At 37.4% G+C, this 26,168-nt stretch overlaps 1 protein-coding gene and 1 pseudogene across 1 annotated transcript in view; both read right to left on the bottom strand.

The window, feature by feature from the left end:
* GABRA3 (gamma-aminobutyric acid type A receptor subunit alpha3) overlaps positions 1-26,168 on the bottom strand; it is a 206,284-nt gene that overhangs the window by 131,887 nt on the left and 48,229 nt on the right. The window contains exon 2 of the mRNA XM_036413166.2: positions 80-245. Within this exon, the coding sequence (XP_036269059.1) occupies positions 80-225 (146 nt within the window). The 5' untranslated portion in view covers positions 226-245. The remainder of the gene's footprint in view (positions 1-79; positions 246-26,168) is intronic.
* LOC118705017 lies at positions 7,083-8,821 on the bottom strand (annotated as a pseudogene).

Raw genomic sequence — 26,168 nt, forward strand, 5'->3', positions numbered from 1 at the left:
GTTCATCTGAAAAAAATTAAATTTTTGTCCAAGACAAGAATTTATCACAGGATTATTTTCTATTGTTAAGCCCTCTTACCCGCCAATATCCTGCTTCACAAAATCCCCAGGTTCCTGTCGTCTTGATTCCCCTTGGCCAGTTGTTTCAGGGGGAATATTAATCAGGAAGAGAAGCCAAAAGCTGGTCATGTAGAAGTAACTCATTCTTTTGATTATCATCTTCATAGGCACCAACTTAGAGAGTCCTGTGAGGGAAAGAAAAAGAGGAAATAAGTAGGCAATGGAAAGGAGAAAGAAGAAATTTCAAAAATATTTTAACTCTATTAGACTCATTTAACTTCCCTGATATCTAGTTACCTAATGCTTGATGTGACAATTCCCTTTCTTCAGTTAATCAATGTCACCAAAATTCAATCTGCTCCTCTTTAAATTTAACAGAGCCCATCCAAGTAAAAGTAATGTAAAGAGCTCTAAATCAGTAAACAGTAGCCTTAGGTTACAGCTTCATTTATTTCCTTGTCTTCTTGTGGTTAGGTGACTCACAGAATTTCTCTCAGCCTCAGTCATCTCTTATAATCCAAAAATTTAAATTAATCTCTCATGTCTTAATTTTATTTTCCACCCTTTCTCTCTGATATTTACTGCCACAAATGCCTTTGTCACAGTTAAGTATTGTAGAAAACACCAGAATATTAAGACCTGGAATCTCTTTATAGCATAATTGGGATTCTCATCTTGATACAGTTCAGTTAAACAATTTTCCTGAAAACCCTGTGTGAGTAGATTGTGCCTCCTCCTTATGCAGTTTATATAATCTGAATATTAATTTAATACACTAGGTATAGGGTCCCCAACACAAACTGGTATAAGCATAGAAAACTATGGTACTGGAGAACATGGACTTCTGACATAATGAAATGTCCACATTACATATAGGAATAAGTAGTCATAGTATTAGGTAGTATCACATAAAATTATGGACCAATATGCAACAATTTTGTTTCACAAAACAGCAATTTCTTGTCAATCTAATATATGTGCTGTAGCATTCATGATTCAAAGCAGTATAGAAGATGCTGGTCACTTTACAGAAATTAACAGAAACAGAACAGTTCATGGCATATAAGTAAGAAAATATGGTGTATGCACAGACAACTCTAGTATAGGCAGAAACCATAATATATGTCCAAACATCCACAGTGTTTTGGCAGATTCTAATGTTGTATGATCGATCACATGACAAACATCAAAGCTTAGATAATGCAAGATTGACAATTACTTTACAGAAACAAAGAGACTTGGTATAAGATATAAGTCCAAATTATTGAAATGATCCATGAAATGTAAGACATAACCATGGTGGATACTCAGAAAACATAAATGCATAACTAATGATTCTGGAGAAGATGGCCATGCTGCATAAGCAAAAAGATTAACAGTGTGTGTACAATTATGATATTCTAGTATGAGTTATATTCAAATAATCATGATAAATAAGCAGCGAACCTTCACACTAAGAATAGGTGTTAATGAACAGAAGCAAATACCAATGATTTGGAAGGAGAGACTATGATATGTAGTATGATACATAAAAATAGAAGAATTTCATATTAACTTAATGACTAAGGTACATGTTCAAATAATCATAATGCATGAAAAGACTGCTATGATATATAGAAGTTGGGCATAATATGTAGTCCCCAACTACCATGACACTTTGATAGCAAATCTCATAATAATGCATGTGGAGATATGTATGGTAAAACAATTTAACCATGCTAAATGTCAGAAAATCATAGCACATGAACATAGTAGTCACTGAACAAGAGAAGAGGGACCTGATACTCACTCCATTAAGCCATTGTACATTATCAAAAGCATACCACCTACCCAGCCAGTGTGGCTCAGTGTTTGAGCATTGACCCATGCACCAAGAGGTCATTGGTTTGATTCATGGTCAGGGCACATGCCGGGAGTTGCATGCTTGATCCCCAATAGGGATTCAATGCAGAAGGCATCCTTCTCAAGAGAGCCTTTCCCTGCCTCTCTCTCTAAAAAAATCAATGGAAACATATTTTAAAAACTGTAAAAAGCATACCTTCTAGACTGTTGCACAACAATATGAATATACATAACTCTACTAAAATGTACATTTAAAGATTTAAGACCTGTTAATTTTTTACCATGATTAAATTTTTGAATTAAATGTATTGGGATGATATTGGTTATTAAAACTCTATATACTACTGGAACAGGTAGCCTTTACAAGTTAGCAAATTTCTAAAAACAGGTCCAACCCTGTACAGAGAAATGTAGCACATTAGCAGATATTAGTATTAAATGAACATGCATACATTTATGGTACATGATCAGATGACCATCAAACAAGTGCAGATAAGGACCATAGAGATGAGCAGGAAACCAAAATTCTTATGACAAAGTTGGTGAATTTTCTAGTTACTGTAGTACATAAACTGAAAACAATGACATTGAACATAGAGCCTTCAAGCATAATAAAGTATCCATGTAGCTTAAGACAACTATTGTATATGCTTAAACAACCATGATACATGTGAAGAGTTATTTGGTATATTAGTCCTTAACTATGATGTGTGCACATACTATGTGTGCTCATACAATGTGTGTATCAAAGCAACCCTGATATGAGCAGATAGCTATGCTAGCATAGCAGACTAGCATGAAGCAGGAACAGAGGGCCATGGTCCAAGAGAAGGCAGACATACTAAAAAAAATTGTGTGTGTGTGTGTGTGTGTGTGTGTGTGTGTTTTAAGAGGGCAAAAAAATTTTTATTGGTCATTTGCTATTATACTATAGTAACAAACTGGTGTAAATAATTATGAACAAAAGCAGGAGCCACCCAACATGTTAGCTCACATTGTAAATTGAATACATACTGTTACAGCAGAGGCTCTCTTGAGCATTATGTGCCTATATCACTATGTGCTTTCTTATGTCTCAATTTATCCACCAGTGTTTTAAATTAATTAATGTATTTATTTATTCATTCATTTATTGACAATTTTGTATTGTTTCTTTTTCATTTTATTGACTTTTAGAGAGATAGGAAGGGAAAGGGAGAGAGAAACATCCATATGAGACAAAACAACGATCAGCTGCCTCCTGCACACCCCCTACTTGGGATCCAGCCAGCAACCCTGGCATGTGCCCTAACCAGGAATCAAACTGGCAATCTTTCATTCAGTGCATGGAAAACGTCCAATCAACTGAGGCAAGCCGGCCAGGGCTATTTTTATAATACCTGAATTAGAAACTTTTTATTATTAATTTATGAAAAACATATTATATACCATTAAACCAAAACTCAGGTTCTGTTTATAAAAAATGTAAACTTGTTACTTTTCCTTTTCAATAAAACCCCTTTAACTTCATTTGTAAACATTCCTATTTTAAAACCAAACTTATACCTAATCCTAAATGCAACTATAACCTTAACCATAATTTAAACCTAACCCTAGTTCTATCCTCAACCTTAATCCTAACTTTAACTCTAACACTAACTTTAAAACTAACCTCAACCCAAATGTTAAGCCTAATCCTTACTCTAAACCTAATCCTACTGTCATTTTTTTAACCTTTAAAATATTTTAATTATTTTTAAATTATAGTTTACATTAAATCTTATTTTTGTATTAGATTCAGGTATACAGTATAGTGGTTACACTATCATATACTTTATAAACTACCCCCCCCCCCATTTCCAGTACCACCTGGCACCATGCATAGTTATTACAATATTATTGACTATATTTCATAAACTATATTTTACATCCTCATGACTATTTTGTAACTAACAATTTTTACTTCTCAGTCCCTTCACCTATTTCACCAAGGCCCCCAAGCCCACCCCTGCTGGCAACCATTAATCTGTTCTCTGTATTTATAATTCTGTTTCTGTTTTGATGTTCATTTATATTGTTCTTTATAATCCACATATAAGTGAAATCATATGGTATTTTGCTCTGACTGATTTATTTCACTTAGCATAATAACCTCTAGGTCCATCCATTATGCAGCAAGTGATAATATTTTATTCTTTTTATCTCTAAGAAATATTCCATTGTAAATGTATTCCTCTGTAGTTTTATCCACTTGTTTATTGATGGACTAGTGGATTTCTTACATTGCTTGGCTCATATAAATAACTAGAGTCCTTGTGCATGAAATTTGTGCACTCATGGGGGGTCCCTCAGCCCAGCCTGCATCCTTTCCCAGTCCAGGAGCCCTCAGGGGATGTCCCACTGCAGCAGAGGCAGAGAGGCTTCCAACACCACCTTTGCCCTCGCCAGCCATGAGCCCGGCTGTTGGCTGAGCAGTGTTCCCCTTATGGGAGCACACTGATCATCAGGGGGCAGCTCCTGCATTGGGCATCTGCCCACTGGTGGTCAGTGCTCATCATAGCAACTGGTCATTACACTGTTTGGTCAATTTGCATATTAGCCTTTTATTATATAGGATGGTACAATGAACACAAGGGTACATATATTATTTCAAATTAGTATTTTGAGTTTTTTTAGATAACTCCCCAGAAATGGAATTGTTTGATCATAAGGCAATTTCATTTTTAATTTTTTGAGGAAACTCCATAATATTTTCTATAGTGGTTGTACAAACATGTATCCTACCAACAGGGAATGAGGCTTGCTTTTTCTCCAAGTACTCACCAACATTTTTTGGTTGTTGATTTATTGATGATAACCATTTTGACAGGTGTGAGGTAAAATCTTATTGTGGTACGAATTACATTTTTCTGATTATTAGTGACATTGAGCATCTTTTCATATGTCTATTGGCCACCTCCATGTCTTCTTTGGAGAAGTGTCTATTCAGGTCCACTGCCCATTTCTTAATTGGATTCTGTTCTTTTGGTGTTGAGTTTTCTATATTCTTTATAAATTTTGGTTATTAACCTCTTATTATATGTATCATTGGAGAATATATTGTCCCATTCAGTGGGCTGTCTTTTCATTTTGTTGATGGTATCCTTTGCTGTGTAAAAACACTGGTTTTATGAGGTCCATTTGTAATTTTTTTCTTTTACCTTCTTTGTCCAACGAGATACTAGTGTATCAGAAAAAAATATTACTAAAAGAAATGTCAAATTTTTAATTGTCTAAAGTTTTACATTTGTCTTCTTTTCCCCAATTGACACGCTTCCCCCCCCCCCTCCAGCCATTCCCATCCCAGGCAAGCCCCCACCACTTCAGTGCCTGTGTCCATTGGATATGCTAATATGCATGCATACAAGTTCTTTGGCTGCCCTCTAACCCCCCTTACCAGTTGTCTCTGGATATATTCTTATTCATCAAATTTTTGTTGATCATTATATCCCACATATGAGTAAGATCATCCAATATTCATCTTTCTCTGACTGGAGAAATGTCAAATTTTATTGCCTGTTTTCTTCTAGGTGTTTTATGGTTTTGCGTCTTATATTTGTCTTTAATCCATTTTGAGTTTATTCTTGTAAGAAGGTGATCTAGAGTTGTTTTTTTGCCTCTATCTGTCCAATTTTCCCAATATCATTTATTGAATAGGCTGTATTTATTCTATTATATGTCCTTGCATTTTTTGTCAAATATTAATTGACCATAAAGAGGTAGGTTTATTTCTGGACTCTATTCCATTTCATAGATTTATAAGTTTGTTTTTATGCCTATATAATGATTTTTTATTATGATGGCCTTGTAGTACAGTTTGGTATCAGGTAATGTGATTCTTTCAACTTTGTTCTTTTTTCTCAAGACTGGTGTGATTATTCAAGTTTTTATGTGGTTCAATATAAATTTTTGGATTATTTGTTCTTGTTCTGTGAAATATGCCATTGTTATCTTAATAAGAATGCATTGAAGCTATAGATCACTTTGTGCAGTATGGACGTTTTAACAATGTTAATTCTTCCTATACATGAGCATGATATATGCTTCCATTTATTTGTACTTTCTTCAATTTCTTCAGTGTCTTATAATTTTCTGAGTCCGGGTCTTTCACCTCCTTGGTTAAAATTATTCCTAGTATTTTTAATGCAATTTAAAAAGTGATTATTTTCTTTGTTTCCCTTGCTGGTAGTTCATTATTGCTGCATAAAAATGCAACTGATTTCTGGATATTTATTTTGTATTCTTCCACTTTACTGAATTTATTTATCAGTCCCAGTATTTTCCTTGGTGGAATCTTTAGGGTTCTTCATATACAGTATTACCTCATCTGAAAATAATGATAATTTTACTTCTCCCTTTCTAACCTGGAAGCCTTTTATTTCTTCTTCTTGACTGATTGCTGTGGCTAGGACTTCCAGAACCTGTGGAATAAGAGTAGTGAAAGCAGACATCTTTGTCTTGCTCCTGATCTTAAGGGAAATGCTTTTAGTTTTCCCCCTTCAGTGTGTTGTTAGCTGTGAGTTTGTCATACATGGCCTTTATTATGTTGAGATAAATTCACTCTTTCCACTTGCTGAGACGTTGTTGTTGTTGTTGTTTTTTTTTTTATCATAAATGGGTGCTTGCTTTTATTTTTAAAAAATTTTCCAGCATCAATTTATTTTTCCTAGAATTTGGATACAATAACTGCAGTAAGACAGTGCTCAACACTATTCAAACACTTAAGGTTATTAAACTACCTTAGAATTTGTAAGTGTGAATTCACATTCCAGTAAAACAGGAAAACTAAAATTTGACATACCAACAAATCTACTCAATATTGATGTAACTACAAAATTTTGTTAACATGTGGCCTTTACAAAATTTGGCCTTTTGAAACTAGCTTACAAACACAAAATTACTCTTTGCTTACCTGTCCTAACCTATTTAGGGTTACACCAATAGACTCCCTTCCCATAGTTTTTACTATGAAGAGAAAGGTGATTCAGTTGGGGAAAAAAATCCCACAAAAAAAACCCCCAAAATTCCCACCCAGAAAAAAATGTTAACAGAACTATCCAATTGTAAGGTATTAGCAGATATAACACTAGAAATAGGTCATGGGCAACTCTTAAGTCTTACCTAACTAGTATAATTGACCAAAAGAACACACAGGTTTCTCATTAAACTTTATTATTTTAATGGGTCTCAAAATTCTGTGACAGATTTTTGGTCATGTTGTTTCCATTAAAAAGTACTGATTAAAACAAAACAAAACAAACAAACAAAAAAAAAACCTAATAACTTAAATACTGCCATACACACAAAAGAACCAAATGGTCCACAAAACATTCTCCTTTCCTTCTGAAGGTTTTACGATGCATTATAATCATTAACAAGTCATTTACCATTAAACTTAAATGGCCAATTGAGACAAACAGTCTGAGTCCATTCTTCTACCACTGATTAAGACTGGGGTGGCAGATGTTGGGAATAATATTCATTTTGCCTTCTGAGCTTTCTGGGCAGACTTGGTGACTTTGCCAGCTCCAGTTGCCTTCTTGTCCACTGCTTTTATGACACCCACAGCAACTGTCTGTCTCATGTCAGGAACAGCAAAATGGCCCAGAGAAGGTAGTCAGAGAAGCTCTCAACACATACGAGCTTGCTAGGAATCATATCAACAATGGAAGCATCACCAGATTTCAAAAACTTGGGGCCATCTTCCAGCTTTTTCCTAGAATGATGATCAATCTTCTCCGTCAGCTCAGCAAATTTGCAAGCAATGTGAGCTGTGTACCAATCCAGCACAGGTGCATATCCAGCACTGATCTGGCCTGGATGGTTCAGGATAATCACTTGATCCGTGAAGCCAGCTGCTTTCATTGGTGGATCATTTTTGCTGTCACTAGCCACATTGCCACGGCGAACATCTTTGACAGACACGTTCTTGAAGTTGAAGCCCACATTGTCCCCAGAAAGAACTTCACTCAAAGCTTCTTGGTGTATTTCAACAGACTTTACTTCAGTTGTAATATTGATTAGAGCAAAGGTTGGGCTTGAGAACACCAGTCTCCAGTAGGCCCACAGTGACAGTACCAATACCACCAACTTTGTAGACATCCTGGAGGGGCAAGCACAGGGGCATGTCAGTTGGACGAGTTGGTGACAGGATGCAATCCAGAGCTTCAAGCAGTGTGGTTCCACTGACACTGCCATCTTTACAGGTGACTTTCCATCCCTTGAACCAAGGCATATTAGCACCATTGTCACCATTCCAACCAGAAATTGGAACAAATGCTACTATGTCAGGGTTGTAGCCAATTTTCTTAATGTAGGTACTGACTTCCTTAACAATTTCCTCCTATCTTTCCCGGCTGTATGGTGGCTCAGTGGAATCCATTTTGTTAATACCAACAATCAACTGTTTCATACCCATTGTGTAGGCCAGAAGGACACGCTCACGGGTCTGTCCATTCTTGGAGATACCTGCTTCAAATTCACCAACACCAGCAGCAACAATCAGGACAGCACCATCAGCCTGAGATGTGCCTGTAATCATGTTTTTATATGAAGTCTCTGTGCCCTGGGGCATCAGTGATGGTCACATAATACTTGCTGGTCTCCAATTTCCATAGGGAGATATCAATGGTGATATCTCGCTCCCGTTCAGCTTTCAGTTTATCTAAGACCCGGGCATACTTGAAGGAGCCCTTCCCCATCTTAGCAGTCTCCTTATCAAACTTCTCAATGGTTCTTTTGTCGATCCCACCACATTTGTAGATGAGATGGCCAGTAGTGGTAAACTTGCCAGAATCTGCGTGTCCAATGACGACGACAATGTTGATGTGAGTCTTTTCCTTTCTCATCTTGGGTTTTAGTTAATGGTGGTTTTCACAACACCTGTGTTCTGGTGACTAACCCGTTGCAAAAAAGTGGGTGCTGAATTTTATCAAATGATTTTTCTGTATCTATTGATATGATCATATGATTTTTATTCCTTATTTTATATGGTATATCATATTAATTGACATGAATTTTATACAAACCTTGCATCCCAAAATAAATCCTACTTGATCATGGTGTATGATATTTCTAATGTATTGATGAATGTGATTTGCTAATAGTTTGTTGAGGATTTTTACATCTATGTTCATCAGCAATATTTGCCTGTAATTTTCTTTCTTTGTAGTGTCTTTTTCTGGTTTTGGTATTAGAATAATCCCTGGCCTCATAAAATGAGATTGGGAGTCTTCCTGCTTTTTGAATTTTTTGGAATAATTTGAAAAGGATAGGTGTTACTACTTTAAATGTTTGGTAAACTTCACCTGTGAAGCCATTTGGTCTAAGGCAGTGGTCGGCAAATTCATTAGTCAACAGAGCCAAGTATCAACAGTACAATGATTGAAATTTCTTTTGAGAGAAAAAAATTTTTAAACTTAAGCTTCTTCTAATGCTACTTCTTCAAAATAGACTCGCCCAGGCCATGGTATTTTGTGGAAGAGCCACACTCAAGGGGCCAAAGAGCTGCATGTGGCTCGCAAGCCGCAGTTTGCTGACCAAAGGTCTAAGGTTTTTGTTTGTTGGGATCATTTTGATTATTGTTTTCGTTTCATTCATTGTACTCAGTCTGTTCAAATTTTCTGTTTCTTCTTGATTCAGTTTTGGGGGAGTTGGTATGTTTCTAGGAATTTATCCATTTCTTCCAGATTGTCAAATTTGTTGGTATATAATTGTTCATAATATTTTCTCATATCCTTTGTATTTCTGTGGTGTCAGTTGTTACTTTTTCTCTTTCCTTTCTGACTTTATTTATTTGGATTCTGTCTCTTTTTTCTTGATGAGTCTGGATAAAGGTTTACCAATCTTTTTTATTGTTTCAGAAAAGCAACTCTTTATTTTTTTTAAAATTATGTTTATATTGATTTTTGTAGAGAGGAAAAGAGAGGAATAGAGAGATAGAAACATCAATGAGAGAGAAACATCATCAATTGGCTGCCTTTTGCACATGCCCTACTGGGGATTGAGCCTGCAACTCAGGGATGTGCCCAGACCAGGAATCAAATCAGTGATCTCTTGGTTCATGGGTTAACACTTAACCATTGAGTTACACTGGCTGGGCTCAAAGAATCAATCTTTGTATTTTTATTAGACTCTCTTTTATTTCTGCTCTGACTTTTTTTTATTAATTTTTTCTACTCACATTTGAATTTGTTTATTGTTCTTTTTCTTGTACATTTAAGTATAGAATTACATTGTTTATTTGAAAAACGTATTGTTTCTTGAGGGAAGCCTATGTATCTATCTATCTATCATCTATCTATCTATCTATCTATCTATCTATCTATCTATCTATCTAAAAGCCGAAGTGACCTTTACAGCCAAATGACCAGAACAACTGGAATGTCAGTTGACCAGTCGCTATGATACGCACTGACCACCAGGAGATAGATTCTCAATGCAGGAGCTGCCCCCTGGTGGTCAGTGCACTCCCACAGCCAACCTCCCATGGCTCCTCCTCCACCCACCTGGCTGGCCACCCTGATGGGCCCTGATTGGGGGAGGGGGGGCAGTTGGCCAACCTCTATCCCCTTGGGCTGGCCAACCTCCCTTGGCCCCTCCACACACACCTCCACCCCCAGCCAGCCAGCCAACGTCCTATAGCCTGTCCCCCCAGAGAGCTGATACCCTGATAGGCTTTGATTGTCAGCCAGGTCAAGGACCCCACTTGTGCACAAATTTGTGCACTGGGCCTCTAAAAATGTTATAAATCTCTCTCTTAGGATTGCTTTTGCCGTCTCCCACAAATTTGGGATTGTTATGTATTTATTTTCATTTTTTTAAGGTATCTTTTGATTTCTTCCTTGATCTCACTGCCATCCATTCATTATTAGTAACATGTTACTTAGCTTCCATGTTTGTATTTTTAAGTTTTCTTTTTTAATTAACTCTGGTTTCACAGCATTGCAGTTAAAGAAAATGCTTGATATGATTTCAATCCTCTTAAATTTACTGATACTTATTTTGTATCCTAACACATGGTTTATCATAGAAACTGAACTTGAAATAAAAAAGTATATTCGGCTATTTTGGGGTGAAATCCTTTGAAGACATCTATTAAATACATCAGATAAAGTGTGCAGATTAAGGCCAATATTTCCTTGTTAATTTTCTGTCTGGAAGATCTATCAATTGGTGCCAGTGGTGTATTGATATCCCCTACTATGACTGTATTACTGTTGATCTGTCCCTTTAGGTCCATACAAATTTGCTTTATATATTTAGGTACTCCTAGGTTGACAGCATGTTTACAAGGGTTATATCCTCTTACTGGCTTGATCCTTATCATTATGTAGTGTCCTTCTTTGCCTCTTATTATAGCCTTTAATGTTTATTTTGTCATATTAAGTATAGCTATCCCAGCTTTTTATTGCATAAAATATATTTTCCATCTCTTTACTTTTAGCCTGCCTGTGTCTTTTGTTCTGAGTTGTGTCTCTTATAGACAACATTGTTTTGTTTTCTTATCCATTCAGCTACCCTATGTTTTGATTTGAGCTTTTAAGCCATTTACATTTAAAGCTATTATTGACAGATTCATATTTATTGTCATTTTATTCTTTATATCAATGCCCACCTTTTTTTTAATTCTTTTTATAAATATTTTTTAATTCATTTCAGAGAGTAAGGGAGAGGGAGAGAGAGGTAGAATCATCAATGATGAGAGAGAATCACTAATCAGCTGCCTCCCGCATACCCCCTACTGGGAACAGAGCTCACAACCTGGGCATGTGCCCTTGATTGGAATCAAATCTGGGACCCTTTAGTCTGCAGGCCGACGCTCTAGCCATTGAGCCAAACCAGCCGGGGCTCTTATTCTTAAAGAGGACCTAGAGGCAGGCCCAAGGCACCCTGAGTTCTGCCTTCACCTGTCTCTGCCTGCCAGCTGCCTGTTAGGCTCAGTCAGCACTTACATTGCTTGAGGTAGGTTCTTAGTGAGTCACCAGGGAGAAACAAGTGTTGTTCACCTGATTGATAGTGATCTGTACTCAGTGCCATTGCTGACTGCACTCAGCAAAAGTCTCAGGGTACACTAAGGATAGCTGCCTTACACTGGGTTCTTGCAGACCTTTGTGGTGGTGGTGGGGGGGGATGTCAGGGGATCATCAGGGGGAGGCCAGCAGAGTTCATCAGACACTAACCAACCAATATTTGGCCATGTGAAGTAACTTTCTTCATCAGTCAGGTATTCAAGGGAAAAATTATCCCTTTCCTAGAAACATACAACTCAGTCTGTCTTGGATTCTGTCAGGACCTCCTGGAGAGCAAGAGCTTAACAGGGTAGGGCCATAAGGAAATGGGAGGGTGGGGCTAGTGGATCTCCTGGGAGGGGTGGTGCTGGCCAGGTCACCAGAAAGGTGTAGGGAATGGCTCTTGCTCCAGAGCAAACAACTCAGTTTCTGACACTCCCTGAATTTTCTGGGACCTCTATACCCAGGACCCAGCAGCTAATTTCTCCAGAGGGGATACACTCTACAGTGCAGAACAACAGGGAGTTGGGAGGATGGTGTCATATGGAGGAGAGTATTCAACCCAAGAAAAACGATGTCTGGTGTAGGAGAGGGACTCAGCACAGGGACACTGACAGCTGTCCCTTCAGCTCTCTTTCTGGAGCCACACAGCCCAGTCTCTCCTCACTCATCTCTTTTCCATTCTGAGCTGCCCTCCCTCCACTGGACCCTAGAGTGAGAGGCTGAGAATGAGATTTTGTGCCCTTTAAGAAACACCTGAGTTTCTAGCACCCTTCTGATTCTGTTGACAGAATCTCTGCTGATTTTCAGTCAGATGTCATGTGGGCGCCTCTTCTTAGGTCTGGTGTTCTGGATTGTGGATCCCATAGAGTCTCAACTCCATGCTTTTCTAGGGGAACCTTTGCAGCTGAGATACTCTGTTGGATTCTCAGCTGTTGAACGTGGTAGTGAGACCAGCCCTTTTTGCCTCTCCATCCTTTCTATCAGTCTCAATGTGGCTTCTTCTGCAAATCATTGGTTATAAGACTTCTGTTTAGCTAGTCTTCTGTTTATTATTCATATTTATTGTTCTATATTTTAGGTGTAATTCTAGTTTGGTCTTGGGCGGAGGTGAGTGTAACTTCCATCTACTCCACAGCAGTATTGGGTCCTCCTCCTGACATTTATTTCTGTTAATTTTTCTCCATAGTTTCATTTGAGGCCATCTAATTCTACTCATCCTTGAAGCACTACCATTATTAAAGTTTTTGGAGTTAGAAACATCTCAATTCCAGTACTTGATATACCACATAGAAATCTGACATTGGGTGAGTGACTTAACTCAAACATTCTCATCTAAAAATGTTGATAATAATAACACTTCCATATAGTAGTATTATGAGAATTAAATGGCATAATTTATGTGCAGCATTAAGCATTATGTATGACATACAGTAATACTTAGTGACTATAAGGTACAGGTCAAGTTTTTTACCTCTTGGTCTCAAATGAACCTCAGCTCTATTGTTATCTGGCTATTCATTCCCATGTGCCAAAATCTTGTTATTTACAAATCCAGGATCTCAAGTAAGTACCTGAACATATCTTTCCAACACTTTTAATCCAGTTCTTTCATACTGTCAATTTTTATATCCTCTTAACTTCTAATCTCTTGAACCTGCCACTTTTAAATTCTCCATCATCACCTTCATGTTTTTACATCCTTTCTTTCCTTACTTGAATTACATACATGGTCCATAATTAAAATCATTATAATTGTTCTCTGGTATGTACTCTGAACACTCTTGCCACTTTCTGACCCTGTTGTAACTGCCTGGGAAAATATAAACACTGATTAAATTCATTTCTTGGCCTGAAAATGAGCAGCTGTATATAGCTATATAAAAAAATACATAAATGTGCCTACATGGACTCTCTTTAAATTTTCTTCAACATATTTCAAATTTCCCATGATCCTTTTACATTTGTCAAACAAATTTACTCTCTCACTTTCTGAAATAACATTTTTTTACTTTCTTTTCTCTTCTTAAATCTCCAATATTCTCCTCCCAGGCTCTCAGGAAATGGGTTTGCTTCTTATTTTATCAAGAAAAATAAAACAATCAGAAGACCTCATCTTCCTACTATCAGTTATATCAAACTACCTGAATCTGAGCCATATATAGTATTCTATCTTTCCATTGTTACCAGGGATCTCTAGGTGCTGTGGAACCTGTTCCCTGCCTCCTGCTTAAGGACTTTATTTCAGTACATTTCTTTTTTATAATTTAATTTATTTTTTTTTATCATCATTTGTCCCCTCTATGATTTTAGTAAATTTCTCCTCTCCCACACTTGTAAGATTTTTCCTCTCTACTGGCTTATTCTCTGAAGCATAAACATGATGTATAATCATCCATCATTAAAAAAGTAGCCGGGACTGATTTGGCTCACTGGATAGAGTGTCGGCCTGTGGACTGAAAGGTCCTGGGTTCGATTCCGGTCAAGAACATGTACCTTGATTGCGGGCACATCCCCAGTGGGGGGTGTGCAAGAGGCAGCTGGTCAGTGTTTCTCTCTCATTGACTATACTAACTCTCTGTCCCTCTCAATTCCTCTCTGTGTAAAATCAATAATATATATATATATATATATATATATATATATATATATATATATATAAAGTAAAGCTCTCTCATGAATCTCCTCAAATTTTTTCCAAATTTCTCTGCTTCCCTTTATGCTAATTCATTTCAATAATTTTTGTTATCACTATCTCAACTTTCTCACTTCTCATTCTCTCAAACTACTTATACCAATCAGGTATTTTCACTCATTATTCCACTGAAAACATTTTTATTATTTATTCATTCAAAAGTAAGGAGCACTATATGTACCAGGCACTGTTCTAAGTGCTAGGAATATAGTGATGAATCTAACAGCCTAAAAGGGAATCAGCAAAGAAAGAAAAGAACACTAGACCAAGAAGGCCAAGAATTCCTCTTTCACACACCTACATCAAATCCACCCATATCCAGTTCACATCTACACCTTTATTTCTCTCTTTTATACCCTACATTCAAACTATAAACTTAACCTTTTGACTTCAGAACAGATTCAGACTCTGACCACTTCTCACCACCTCCAATGTCCATAAGCTCATCTAACTTCCATGACTGTAAAGAATGGCCTTCTAAAGTGTCTCTCTGCCCACTATAGTACATTATCTGCACAGTAGCCAGAGTGAGCTTTTAAAAATTTAAACCAGATTATATTATCCCAGTATCAAAATTTTCCAGTGTATTTTCATTGGATCCAAAGTACTTGCTATGACCTATAAAGTCCTACTTGATTTGACCACTGGCTACCTCTCAATATCTCCTCTTTCTATTTCCCTTTCCTCTAGTCACATCAAGTTAAACTGGTTACCCTACTGTTGAGGATAATGTATTTTGTTCTCTATTGTTCTTTAAGACATATACAGGTATAGCTGCCATTCTTCTTCAATCCTACTATTAGGAGCAACATGTAAAATTCCTTTATTTAATAACATTACTTCAGCATAAATAAAATAAAAACTTAGAAATAAAATATAAGCCAAAACCGGTTTGGCTCAGTGGATAGAGCATCAGTCTGCAGACTGAAAGGTCCAAGGTTCGATTCCAGTCAAGGGCATGTACTTTGGTTGTGGGCATATCCCTAGTAGGGGGTGTGCAAGAGGCAGCTGACTGATGACTCTCTCTTATCGATGTTTCTAACTCTCTATCTCTCTCCCTTCTTCTCTGTAAAAAAAAAAAAATCAATAAAATATATTAAAAAAATAAAATATAAATGAAAGAAACTGTGTTATTGATCTAGATTAACACACCAAAAAGTTTGCAATAATTACATTACATTACTCAGTTTTCAACAAATTAAGCTGACAGATATGAGAAATTCAAACATTATAATTAATAAAACTAAAAAAATAGAAATTGACAATTGCTCTCCAAATAGCACATAATACTACTTCTTTTTAAGTACTATCTCAAGGAAAATTATAAATAGGTAAAACTATAAAACAAAACATTCTTTGGGGGGAATAAACCCAGAGCTGGACAGGTGGATACAATAATAAATCGATACATTTCAATGACTTAGTAATTAATCAAAATAGAAAAAAAAAATCTCAAGAAAATAAAAACAACAACCTGGGAAAAATAGATTTATCAATAAAAATTAAGTTGTAGCAGACATAAACCAAAGGTTAGTATTTTCCAATAATGGGGATTTTGACAACATACAAATGTATGTATACATCTAGAGAGACACTCACATGAGCTTAGATGCTCCAAGAACTACAATTTCAAGGTATTAATCAATCATAAGTATGTATCCAATCCCAGGGGCATGTAGGAGAATTGCTTCAGTTTGACCTGAACATGGACAAATAAAAACAGAAAGACAGACTCCACTCACCAAAGATTTTAAACCATGGAGGCGAGCCTGTCTCTCAGGTTTGCAATCTAAATTCAGATTACTGTTTGGTTCCAGAAACCTCAAGCCATGGATTTAGTTTAAAGTGAGTACAAAGCATGCCCAAGGTGACCTAATGAAGTAAATATAATTTCTGGAAGATAATATCTTCATATTTGGCTTTGTAGAACCTACATAAACAACATTTTCAGAGGCATCAATCAGTATACAAAAATAACCAAGAACATGAGGAACCTAGCCACTATGAGAAAGAAACAAGAAAAAACAAGTATAATAGAAACCAAATCACACACTTCACATGGTGAATTTTCAGACACAGATAATATAAGAGCTATGGCCTCCACAAAAATGTAAAACATCTAAAGAGAACAAGAAATTATGAACAATAAGCGAGGAGACTTGAAAAAGAACCAAACACTACTTCTGGAAATAAAAAGACTTTGGAAAGTAAAGTGTATGTCTTACTAGAAAATATCCATATATATAAAACCCTAAGCAACTAGTCACTATTATGCACACTGACCACCAGGGGGCAGTCACTCAATGCAGGAGCTGCCCTCTGGTGGTCAGTGCACTCCCACAGGGAGAGCACAACTCAGCCAGAAGCTGGGCTCACAGCTGGCGAGCACTGTTGCAGCTGCAGAGGCAAGAGCCTCTCCTGCCTCTACTACAGTGCTACTGAGCGGTGGCTGCAGGCACAGTGGGGCCAGCATAAGCGGGAGCAGTGTGGCGCCTCTTCCACCTCCCTGGCCACCTGCAGTTTCATGCACTAATACCTCCCTTGGGTGATGCCAGCAGGGCCTGCAGGAAACAGGCTGAAACCAGCAATCCAACATCCCCTAAAGGGTCCCAGGTTGCGGAAGGGTGCAGGCCAGGCTGAGGGACCCTACAGGTGCATGAATCAGTGCACAAGACCTCTAGTGGTTAATAAGATTATATAGGATTTAAGAGTACAACTCTGCTACATCATATGTATGTTTCATTGTGTGCCCACCACCCAAAGTCAAATCTGATTTCATCACCACATATTTCCTGCACCTTACCCTTTACTGCCTCCCATCCCCTCCACTCTGGTAACCACCATACTGTTGTTTGTATTTGTGAGTTTTGTTTATTTGTTTGTTAATTTGCTGTTTTCAGTTTTATATCCCATATATGAGTAAAATCATGATTCTTGGCTTTTTCTATTTGACTTATATCAATTAGCATGATATTCTCAAGAGTCATCCATGTTGTTGCAAATGGCAGTATTTAATCTTTACTTATGGCTCAGTAATATTCCATTGTATATATGTCCCACATCCTTTTTATCTAATAATATGTCAAAGGACACTTTGGTTGTTTCATGTTTTGGTCATCGTGAATAATGCTACAATGAACATAGGGGTGTATATACATTTGAAAATAAATGATTTCAAATGTTGAGGTAGAATCGCAAAAAGGGGGTTGCTGGGTCATAGGGTGACTCTATTCTTTTTTTTTTTTTTTTTTCTCTCTCTCTCTCTTACAAATACCTTATTTTATATTTTTAAAAATTATTGTAACATCTTGGTTAAATGATCAATCATTGCAGATCTAACAGGGCACAGTGAGGCAGATGCTAAATCAAGTCTATTCTTAACTTTTTGAGGAGCCTCCACAGTGTTTTCCATAGTAGCTGTACCAGTTTACATTCCCACCAGCAGTGAATGAGGGTTCTTTTTCTCCCAACTGTTCCAACATTTGTTATTACTTGTTTTATTCATAAGAGCCATTCTAACAGGTGTGAGATGGTATCTCATTGTAGTTTTGTATTTCTAGAAATCTACTAAACAAAAAAAATCATAGTTGCAAAAAACAATTTCTAAGATATTTATCACAATATAACACTATATTAGTGAAATTTTAAAAATAACTTAAATGTGCCTATTAAAAATGGTAAAATAAATAATGATCATTGATACATCTGAATATTATACAGGTTAAGATTACATTCAAAATCTCTTTTCATATTGGACAAATGTGCATGTTATATTAACATGTGCACAAATCCTAAATAATAAAAGGCTAATATGCAAGTCAACTGAACAGCAGAACGACTGGTCACTATGATGTGCACTGACCACCAGGGGGCAGACACTCAACACAGGAGCTGCCCCCTGGTGGCCAGTGTGCTCCCACAGGGGGAATGCCACTCAGCCAGAAGCACTGAGCTGGGCTCATGGCTGGCAAGCATAGTGGCAGTGGGGGAGCCTCTCCCACCTCCATGGCAGCACTAAGGCCTGCTCCCAAGGAAGGGCTTCTAGACTGCAAGAGGGCGCAGGCTGAGCTGAGAGACCCCTCCCTCCTGAGTGCACAAATTTCATGCACCCAGCCTCTAGTTAGAATATATAATCCAGAAAGATAAGTGTTCACCCAAGAAGATTGAGTGACTTGCTGATGGTCTCAATACTTGTTAAAACAGAAAATGGAACTGAACCCAGAAATGCTCAAAGAGAATAATTATGGTATAGGAGCATATAATAATATGAGTTCCCATCTGACCATAGTGAATTGTCTACATATGTCTACATAAAATTGCTATATTACTAATTGTCTACATAAAATTGTATACATAAAATTGCTATATCACTGACCATAGTGAATTGTCTACATAAAATTGCTACATTATATAAATAAACATTACTAAGAGCTTAGACATAGAACCACATGTGGTCTGCCATGATAATCAGGACCCAATTATGAACTATCAACCTACACATGCTCAGACATCCATGACCATAAAGGAGATGTCCACATGCATAAGTTGACAACCATTATGTATGAAAAGACATCAGTATTCCAAGAGCACTCAGGCAGGATGTATGCTAAGGTGGTAATGGTAAATAAGTAGACAGACATAGTGAAGGAAAGAATACACAACATCACCACTAATAGTATGAAGTCATTCAACCATGGAACATGTAATAATAATGCCAGAACTTCATACAATTATAGAATGGTGATTTTCAGGCAGATATTGCATATGATTAAAAATACTAAAACAGTGCTTCAAGGAACAGACAACAATGAAAAAGATTACACTGGTACATTCTCAAGAATCCATGATGCATAAACTACTTAATTTTGTGCTACTGGTCATGATTAATAAGTAATCCAGCAGCCTGTATTGAAAGGCATGAAACAGTAGATATTTTGACATGAAAAGCAAAGCAGAATAATGATAAAAGAGTATGTAATCATAGTACATGAGCCAATTAATGCTTATAATACTTCATTCTCAGTACTTGTGTAAACAATCATGGTTCAAGCACAGATAAGCATAGTAAATAAGTACATCCTTACAATGTAAGAAATAAGGAAATGATAAACCATAATTGAAAGATAAACTTTTATAAAAGAGAGAGAAACCACTTCATGCCTGTTAGAATGGCTATCATAAAAAAAGACAAGAGAGGATGTGGAGCAAAGGGAACCCTTGTATATTGTTAATAGACATGTTAATTGGTATAGCCACTATGGAAAAGAGTATGAAATTAAAGATAGAACTACTGTATAACCCAGCAATTCACCTCTGGGTATATATCTGAAGAAAATGGAATTACTAAGAGATATCTGCACCCATGTGTTCAGGGCAGTATTATTTATAATGTCCAAGACATAGAAACAATCTAAGTGTTCAGCAACAGATGAATGCATATGGAAAATATATATACAAAATAGAACACTATGCAGCCATAAAAGAAAATTCTGGCATTGGAACAACATGGATGGACCTTGAAGACACTAAGCTGAATGAAATAAGCCAGACAGAGAAAGAAAAACTTTGCATGATCTTACTTATATGTAGAATTCCACCCCCCCATAAAAACAAAACAAAACAAAACAAAAACTTAAAAGGAATCACATTTGTGGCTTTGAGAGGTGTGAGGTGGGTAGGTAGAGAATTAGAAGATACACATGTTCAGTTATAAGATAAATAAGTACTGTGGATGTAACATAAGAGAGTCAATCATAAAAGTTCTCATCATAAGAAAAAAATTCAAATAACTATGTGAAGTGATGTATGTTACCAAACTTAGTGTTGTAATAATTTCACACTATATCTAAGTCAAGTCATTATGGCATACACTTTAAACTTATAGTACTATATGTAGTTATATATCTACACTAATAAAATAGAAATATGCAAATTGACTATACCTTTGTGATCTCCACCAGCCAATCAGGAGCAGGTATGCAAATTAACCCAACAAAGATGGTGGGTTCATTTCCATACACAGGCATGGAAAGAAGAATGAAGGCTCTGGCCCAAGCAAAGACTGAAGACTGAAGATTGAAGACTGAAGATGACTGAAGACTGAAGACTGAAGAGGCTTGGCTTCTCTGCTGCAGCCAAAGTGGAGAATTCAAGCCTCACTGCAGCCTGAGCAGAGGAGCCAAACCTCACTGCAGCCAGAGTGGATAAGGCTACCCTTGAGGCTTGCCTTCTCTGCTATGGTCAGAGTGGAGAAGCCTCAAGGCTTGGCTTCTCTGCTGTGGTTGGAGCAAAGGCCTAGGTCCCATGTGCCAGAGGAAAACCAGTGTCAGCAGTCAGTGGAAGGAAAGCCTATTGCATGAATCTTCATGCAATGGGCCTTTATTCCTATATAATAAAAGAGTAATATGTAACCCCCTGGCAAGGAGACACCTAATTGGTTGTGTTGCTCAATCAGGGCAAAGCAGATGTACAGTCCTTAGTTCATCCTAGCCTGATGCCTGTGTTGGTATCCAGAGCTGTTTCATGCCTGAGGCACATTAAAAAAAATATATGCAAATTGACCATACCTCCACTACACCCACCAGCAAATCAGAGACAAATATGCAAATAAACACAACCAAGATGGCTGTGGCCACAGAGAGCAGGAGGAAGGCTTGGGTTTCCCTGGCAATGGAGGGAGCCAAGGTTTCTGCCTGCCCTTGCCAGCCTAGGCCTCCACTCAATGCTACAAAGATTCAATTATAGGAAGTAAATAAATCCAAACAGAAATAATGGCAGCCATGAAGTTGGAGAGAGCAAGAGGCTAGGGTTGCCCCTGGCCATGGAGGAAGCCAAGCTTCTGCAACCCTGGCTGGCCTAGGCCTCCATTTCAGACTACAAAGTTTCAATTATAGAAGATAAATAAATCCCAACAGAAATAGCTGCTTCCATGAAGCGAGCAAAAGGTTTGGCTTCAGTCCAGGCTACAAAGTTTCAATTGTAGAAGATAAATAAATCCCAGATAACAGGGCCTCCACTTGGGTCACCAGGGTGTGTGGCCAGCCTGCAAACCACCACAGGCCCCTCACACAGGCCACCCCACACTCCAAGGGAACCCCCACCCTGATCCAGGATACCCTTCAGGGCAATCCAGCTGTCCCCCACTCATGCACCAGGCCTCTATCCTATCTAATAAAAGAGTACTATACAGATTGACCATCAATCCAACATACAAAATGTCTGCCCCCATGTGGTCAAAGATCCTGCCCCCATGTGGATACAAGATGACTACCATAAGATGGCCAGCAGGGGAGGGCAGTTAGGGGTGACCAGGCTGGTAGAGGAGAGAAGATGGGGGTGAAGGGCCTGCAGGGAAGAAAAGTTGGGGGAGACCCAGGCCTGCAGGGGAGGGCAGTAAGAGGTGACCAGGCCTGTAGGGGAGGGAAGTTAGGGGCAAACAGGCTGGCAGGGGAGCAGTTAGGCATCAAACAGGCTGGCAGGGGAGTGGTTAAGGGGTGATCAGGCTGGCAGGCAGAGCGGTTAGGGGCAATCAGGAAGGCAGGTAGGCAAGCAGTTGGGAGCCAGCAGTCCTTGATTGGGCCTAAAGGAGCAGTCATACATCTCTGAAGGGGTCCCAGTTTGGAGAGGGTATAGGCTGGGCTGAGGGTCACCCTCTGTGCAAGAATTTCATGCACCAGGCCTCTAATATATATATATATGTGTGTGTGTGTGTGTGTATATATATATATATATATATATATATATATATATATATATATATATATATTAAAGCCTAAGTGACCTTTATGACCAAACAACCAGAATGACTAGTTGACCAGTTGCTATGATGCGCACTAATCACCAAGGGGCAGATACTCAATGCAAGTCAGTTAGTGTGCTCTCACAGCCAACCTCCTGTGACCAGCCAACCTCCCCCTGTTTCTCCAGTCAGTTCAGTTCCTACCCCCAGCCAGCCAGCTAACCCCCTGTAGTCCTTTTTCCTCGCTGGTCCCTCTCCCAGGCCCTCCCCCTGGTCAGCATGCCCCAGTTGGAGCTGATCACTGTCCAGGCCTACAGATCTGATCACAAGCCAGACTTTTGGACCCCACCTGTGCATGAATTCAGGCTTCTAGTATTTCAATAAAACTGAAAAAGTGGGAAGACATAAAAAAATGATACTGTTTCTGCTTATTGAAGTATATGTGTTGCACAAATGAAACATACACAAAGCATGGAAAGAAATTACTTTGGTCCCAAATTAGAGAGTAATAGTATAATAGAGAACAACTAGGCATAGATCAAAAAGGCATATGAATACCCACCAATGGGTTTTGAGAATTTAACCATGATGCATATCAAACAATCTCAGAATATAAATTGAAATTTATGAAACAGAAAAAAGCAGCCATGATGCAGGAATAAATGGACAAAGTTTAAAGGTATTCACGATTGCTCTGTTATATGATAAAGACTTAGAGCATGATATTTTAAAAAATATTTTTATTGCTTTCAGAGAAGAAAGGAGATACATAAAACCATCAATGATGAGAGAGAATCATCGATTAGCTGCCTCCTTCATACCCCCACTGGGGATCAAGCCCACAACCCAGGCATGTGCCCTGACCAGGAATTGAACTATGACCTCCTGGTTCATAGGTTGATGCTTACCCATTGAGCTACACCAGTATGGTAATATTTTTTAATGACTTTGGTCCAGGAACTAAATGAATTAATGCAAATGGAGATCCCATGGTACATGCCCAAATGACCACAACATATGATAAAGAGGTAATATTGGAATTTGAGCATTTGACTGGATGAATAATCAAAGCCCTGCTACATAACCTTACAACCATTATATAGGTAGAGATATAACTGATTGAAGAGCAGATCTATATGGCCCAAGTGCAGGCAGAAATTTCTAAATATATAAAGGAACAAAGCAGAGACAACTCCGCAAAATGAGCTCTTAGCCATGATTTAGGTAGATGGTATAGGAGCAGGCAACAGTGATAAAAGAGAAGAACACCTCAGTGTAGGTTCTGAAAAATAAAAAGCATGCATAAATTAATGCATGGCCCAAGATACAGAAAATGACATTTATAGTACAGGATCACACTATAATGGTTCATGCTAAGAAAATTGTGATATATGATATGTAGTATGAACAGGAAAGCATGATTTATGATTATAAACTTAAAGGAACTGAAAAACATGACTTAGAGCTTGTTCATGTTTTATGGTATGATATAAAAATATGATACAGGGACAATGACTTGGAGGAAAAGCAAATGGAAATAGTGAAAAGGAAAACAGCATGGTATATGCTCAAATAGCAATGAAATATGAACAGACATTACTGGTATTTATGCTTCTCACATACAATTTAATTTCAAAATATATGCTAACATCCTGGATACAGAGGCAAAAGTTAATACAGAAACCATCAGCAGTGATGGGAAACTATGAAAAGGGAATTCAAAATGAAATAAAATTGCTACATAATTCTTTTCTATAACATGGAAAATGGCAATCTCATTACCACATTACCAAGGAACTCAGAACTTTACATACAAAAACTATTTTATTTTCAAAACAAACATATCAAGTAGGTATTTTTGTATTATTTTAGCATCAAGGAAACTAGATCAGAAAGGTAGAAAGTGACTTGTTCAGCACAGTCTTACATCACTTTATATCAATTCTGAAGTAAACAATGACTGCATTTTCAAAGTGCATGACTAGAAATATATAATACAATCCCAACAGGGAAAATGAACCAACATCTATATGTAATAGACAACAGAATGATACAAGGAAAACAATCACATAGTGGAAATTGCACAGTCACAATATATTATCAAAAAGCCACAATACAATAAGGAATTACTTGGTTTATGATAAAAAACACACAAGTTATTAGATAGCAATGGTGGGATACATCATGATTTATGCTCAGATGACCATAATGCAGAGACAACTCCACAAAATACACATATACATATACTATATCTCACTGGTGTTTGAATATAATATATATCAATATAACTTGAAACATGAAGAATCAATTATGATACAGGTATATGTGAAAATGGCACAGTAGTCATCTATAGTACTATTCTTGCTCTAGGAGAGTTGATGAGTAATGAAGAACACACCACAATGAATGGGATTTCATTTTTAAAAAATATATTTAATTGATTTTTTACAGAGAGGAAAGGAGAGAGATAGAGAGTTAGAAACATCAATGAGAGAGAAACATCAACCAGCTGCCTCCTGCACACCCCCTATCGGTGATGTGCCCACAACCAATGTACATGCCCTCAACTGGAATCGAACCCAAGAACTTTCAGTCCGCAGGCCGACACTCTATCCACTGAGCCAAACCGGTTTTGGATGGGCTTTCTTTATATATATATATATATATATATATATATATATATATATATATATATACACACATATGCACATATATATATATATGCATATATATATGTGTGTGTGTGTGTGTATTTCTTTATATATATATTTCTTTATATATATATATATATATATATATATATATATATATATATATATATATTATTGATTTTTAACAGAGAGGAAGAGAGAGGGATAGAGAGTTAGAAACATCGATGAGAGAGAATCATTTATCAGCTGCCTCTTGCACACCCCCTTTTGGGGATGTGCCCGCAACCAAGGTACATGCTCTTGACCAGAATCAAACCTGGGACCTTTTAGTCCGCAGGCTGATGCTCTATCCACTGAGCCAAACCGGTTTTGGCTGAATGGGCTTTCTTGAAGAAGTAGATATGTTATTGAAAAATGAGAAATCAAGGCATAATATCAGATGCGCATATTGAAAAGACAGCTACCACCAGCAATGTACCTGAGATGTACAACCAGAAGCAAGCTGGCAATCATAATAAAAAAGAGACATAATAATGTAATATTATACTTAACATTTACCATGTGCCAAGCACTAATCTAAGCATTTTACATTTAACGCTGAATCCTCACAACAATCTTTTGAGGTAGGTATTATTATCATTATCATTTTTTAGCTGAGAAAACAGAGACACAAAGGGGTGAAATAGAAGGCCACCAAACTATTAGATGACAGAACTTATATTAAATACAAATATTCTTAACTTCAGAGTCATCACTGTATATGTACATTGATGGTGCAATGCTTCCTCGGTTGGATGCGATACAAGATTAAAAACAGAGTATAGGAACAAATGGCTTTGGTCCAGAAGTAGATGCCAATGTAGAAAATGTAGACACCATAGCACATGCTCAAACAGCCGTGGTGCATGAGCAGCCACCACAGGAGTCTGAGCATTTGACTACGATGCACACTCAGACAGTCCTGCAACATGAGCTGACATCCAGTGTATAGAAGCAGGTACTGAAGACGCAGGAGGAAGCCAAGAAATTGAAATAACAAATAATCATGGTGCATAAAATGATATTTATGGTACAGAAATTTCCATTCTTAGTACAAACCAGATGATGATGGTGCATTTTCACACACACAATAAATGAACTGAAGATTGTAGTAA

The sequence above is a fragment of the Pipistrellus kuhlii genome, unplaced genomic scaffold (genome assembly GCF_014108245.1).
Source record: "Pipistrellus kuhlii isolate mPipKuh1 unplaced genomic scaffold, mPipKuh1.p scaffold_m20_p_49, whole genome shotgun sequence".
Taxonomy (NCBI): domain Eukaryota; kingdom Metazoa; phylum Chordata; class Mammalia; order Chiroptera; family Vespertilionidae; genus Pipistrellus; species Pipistrellus kuhlii.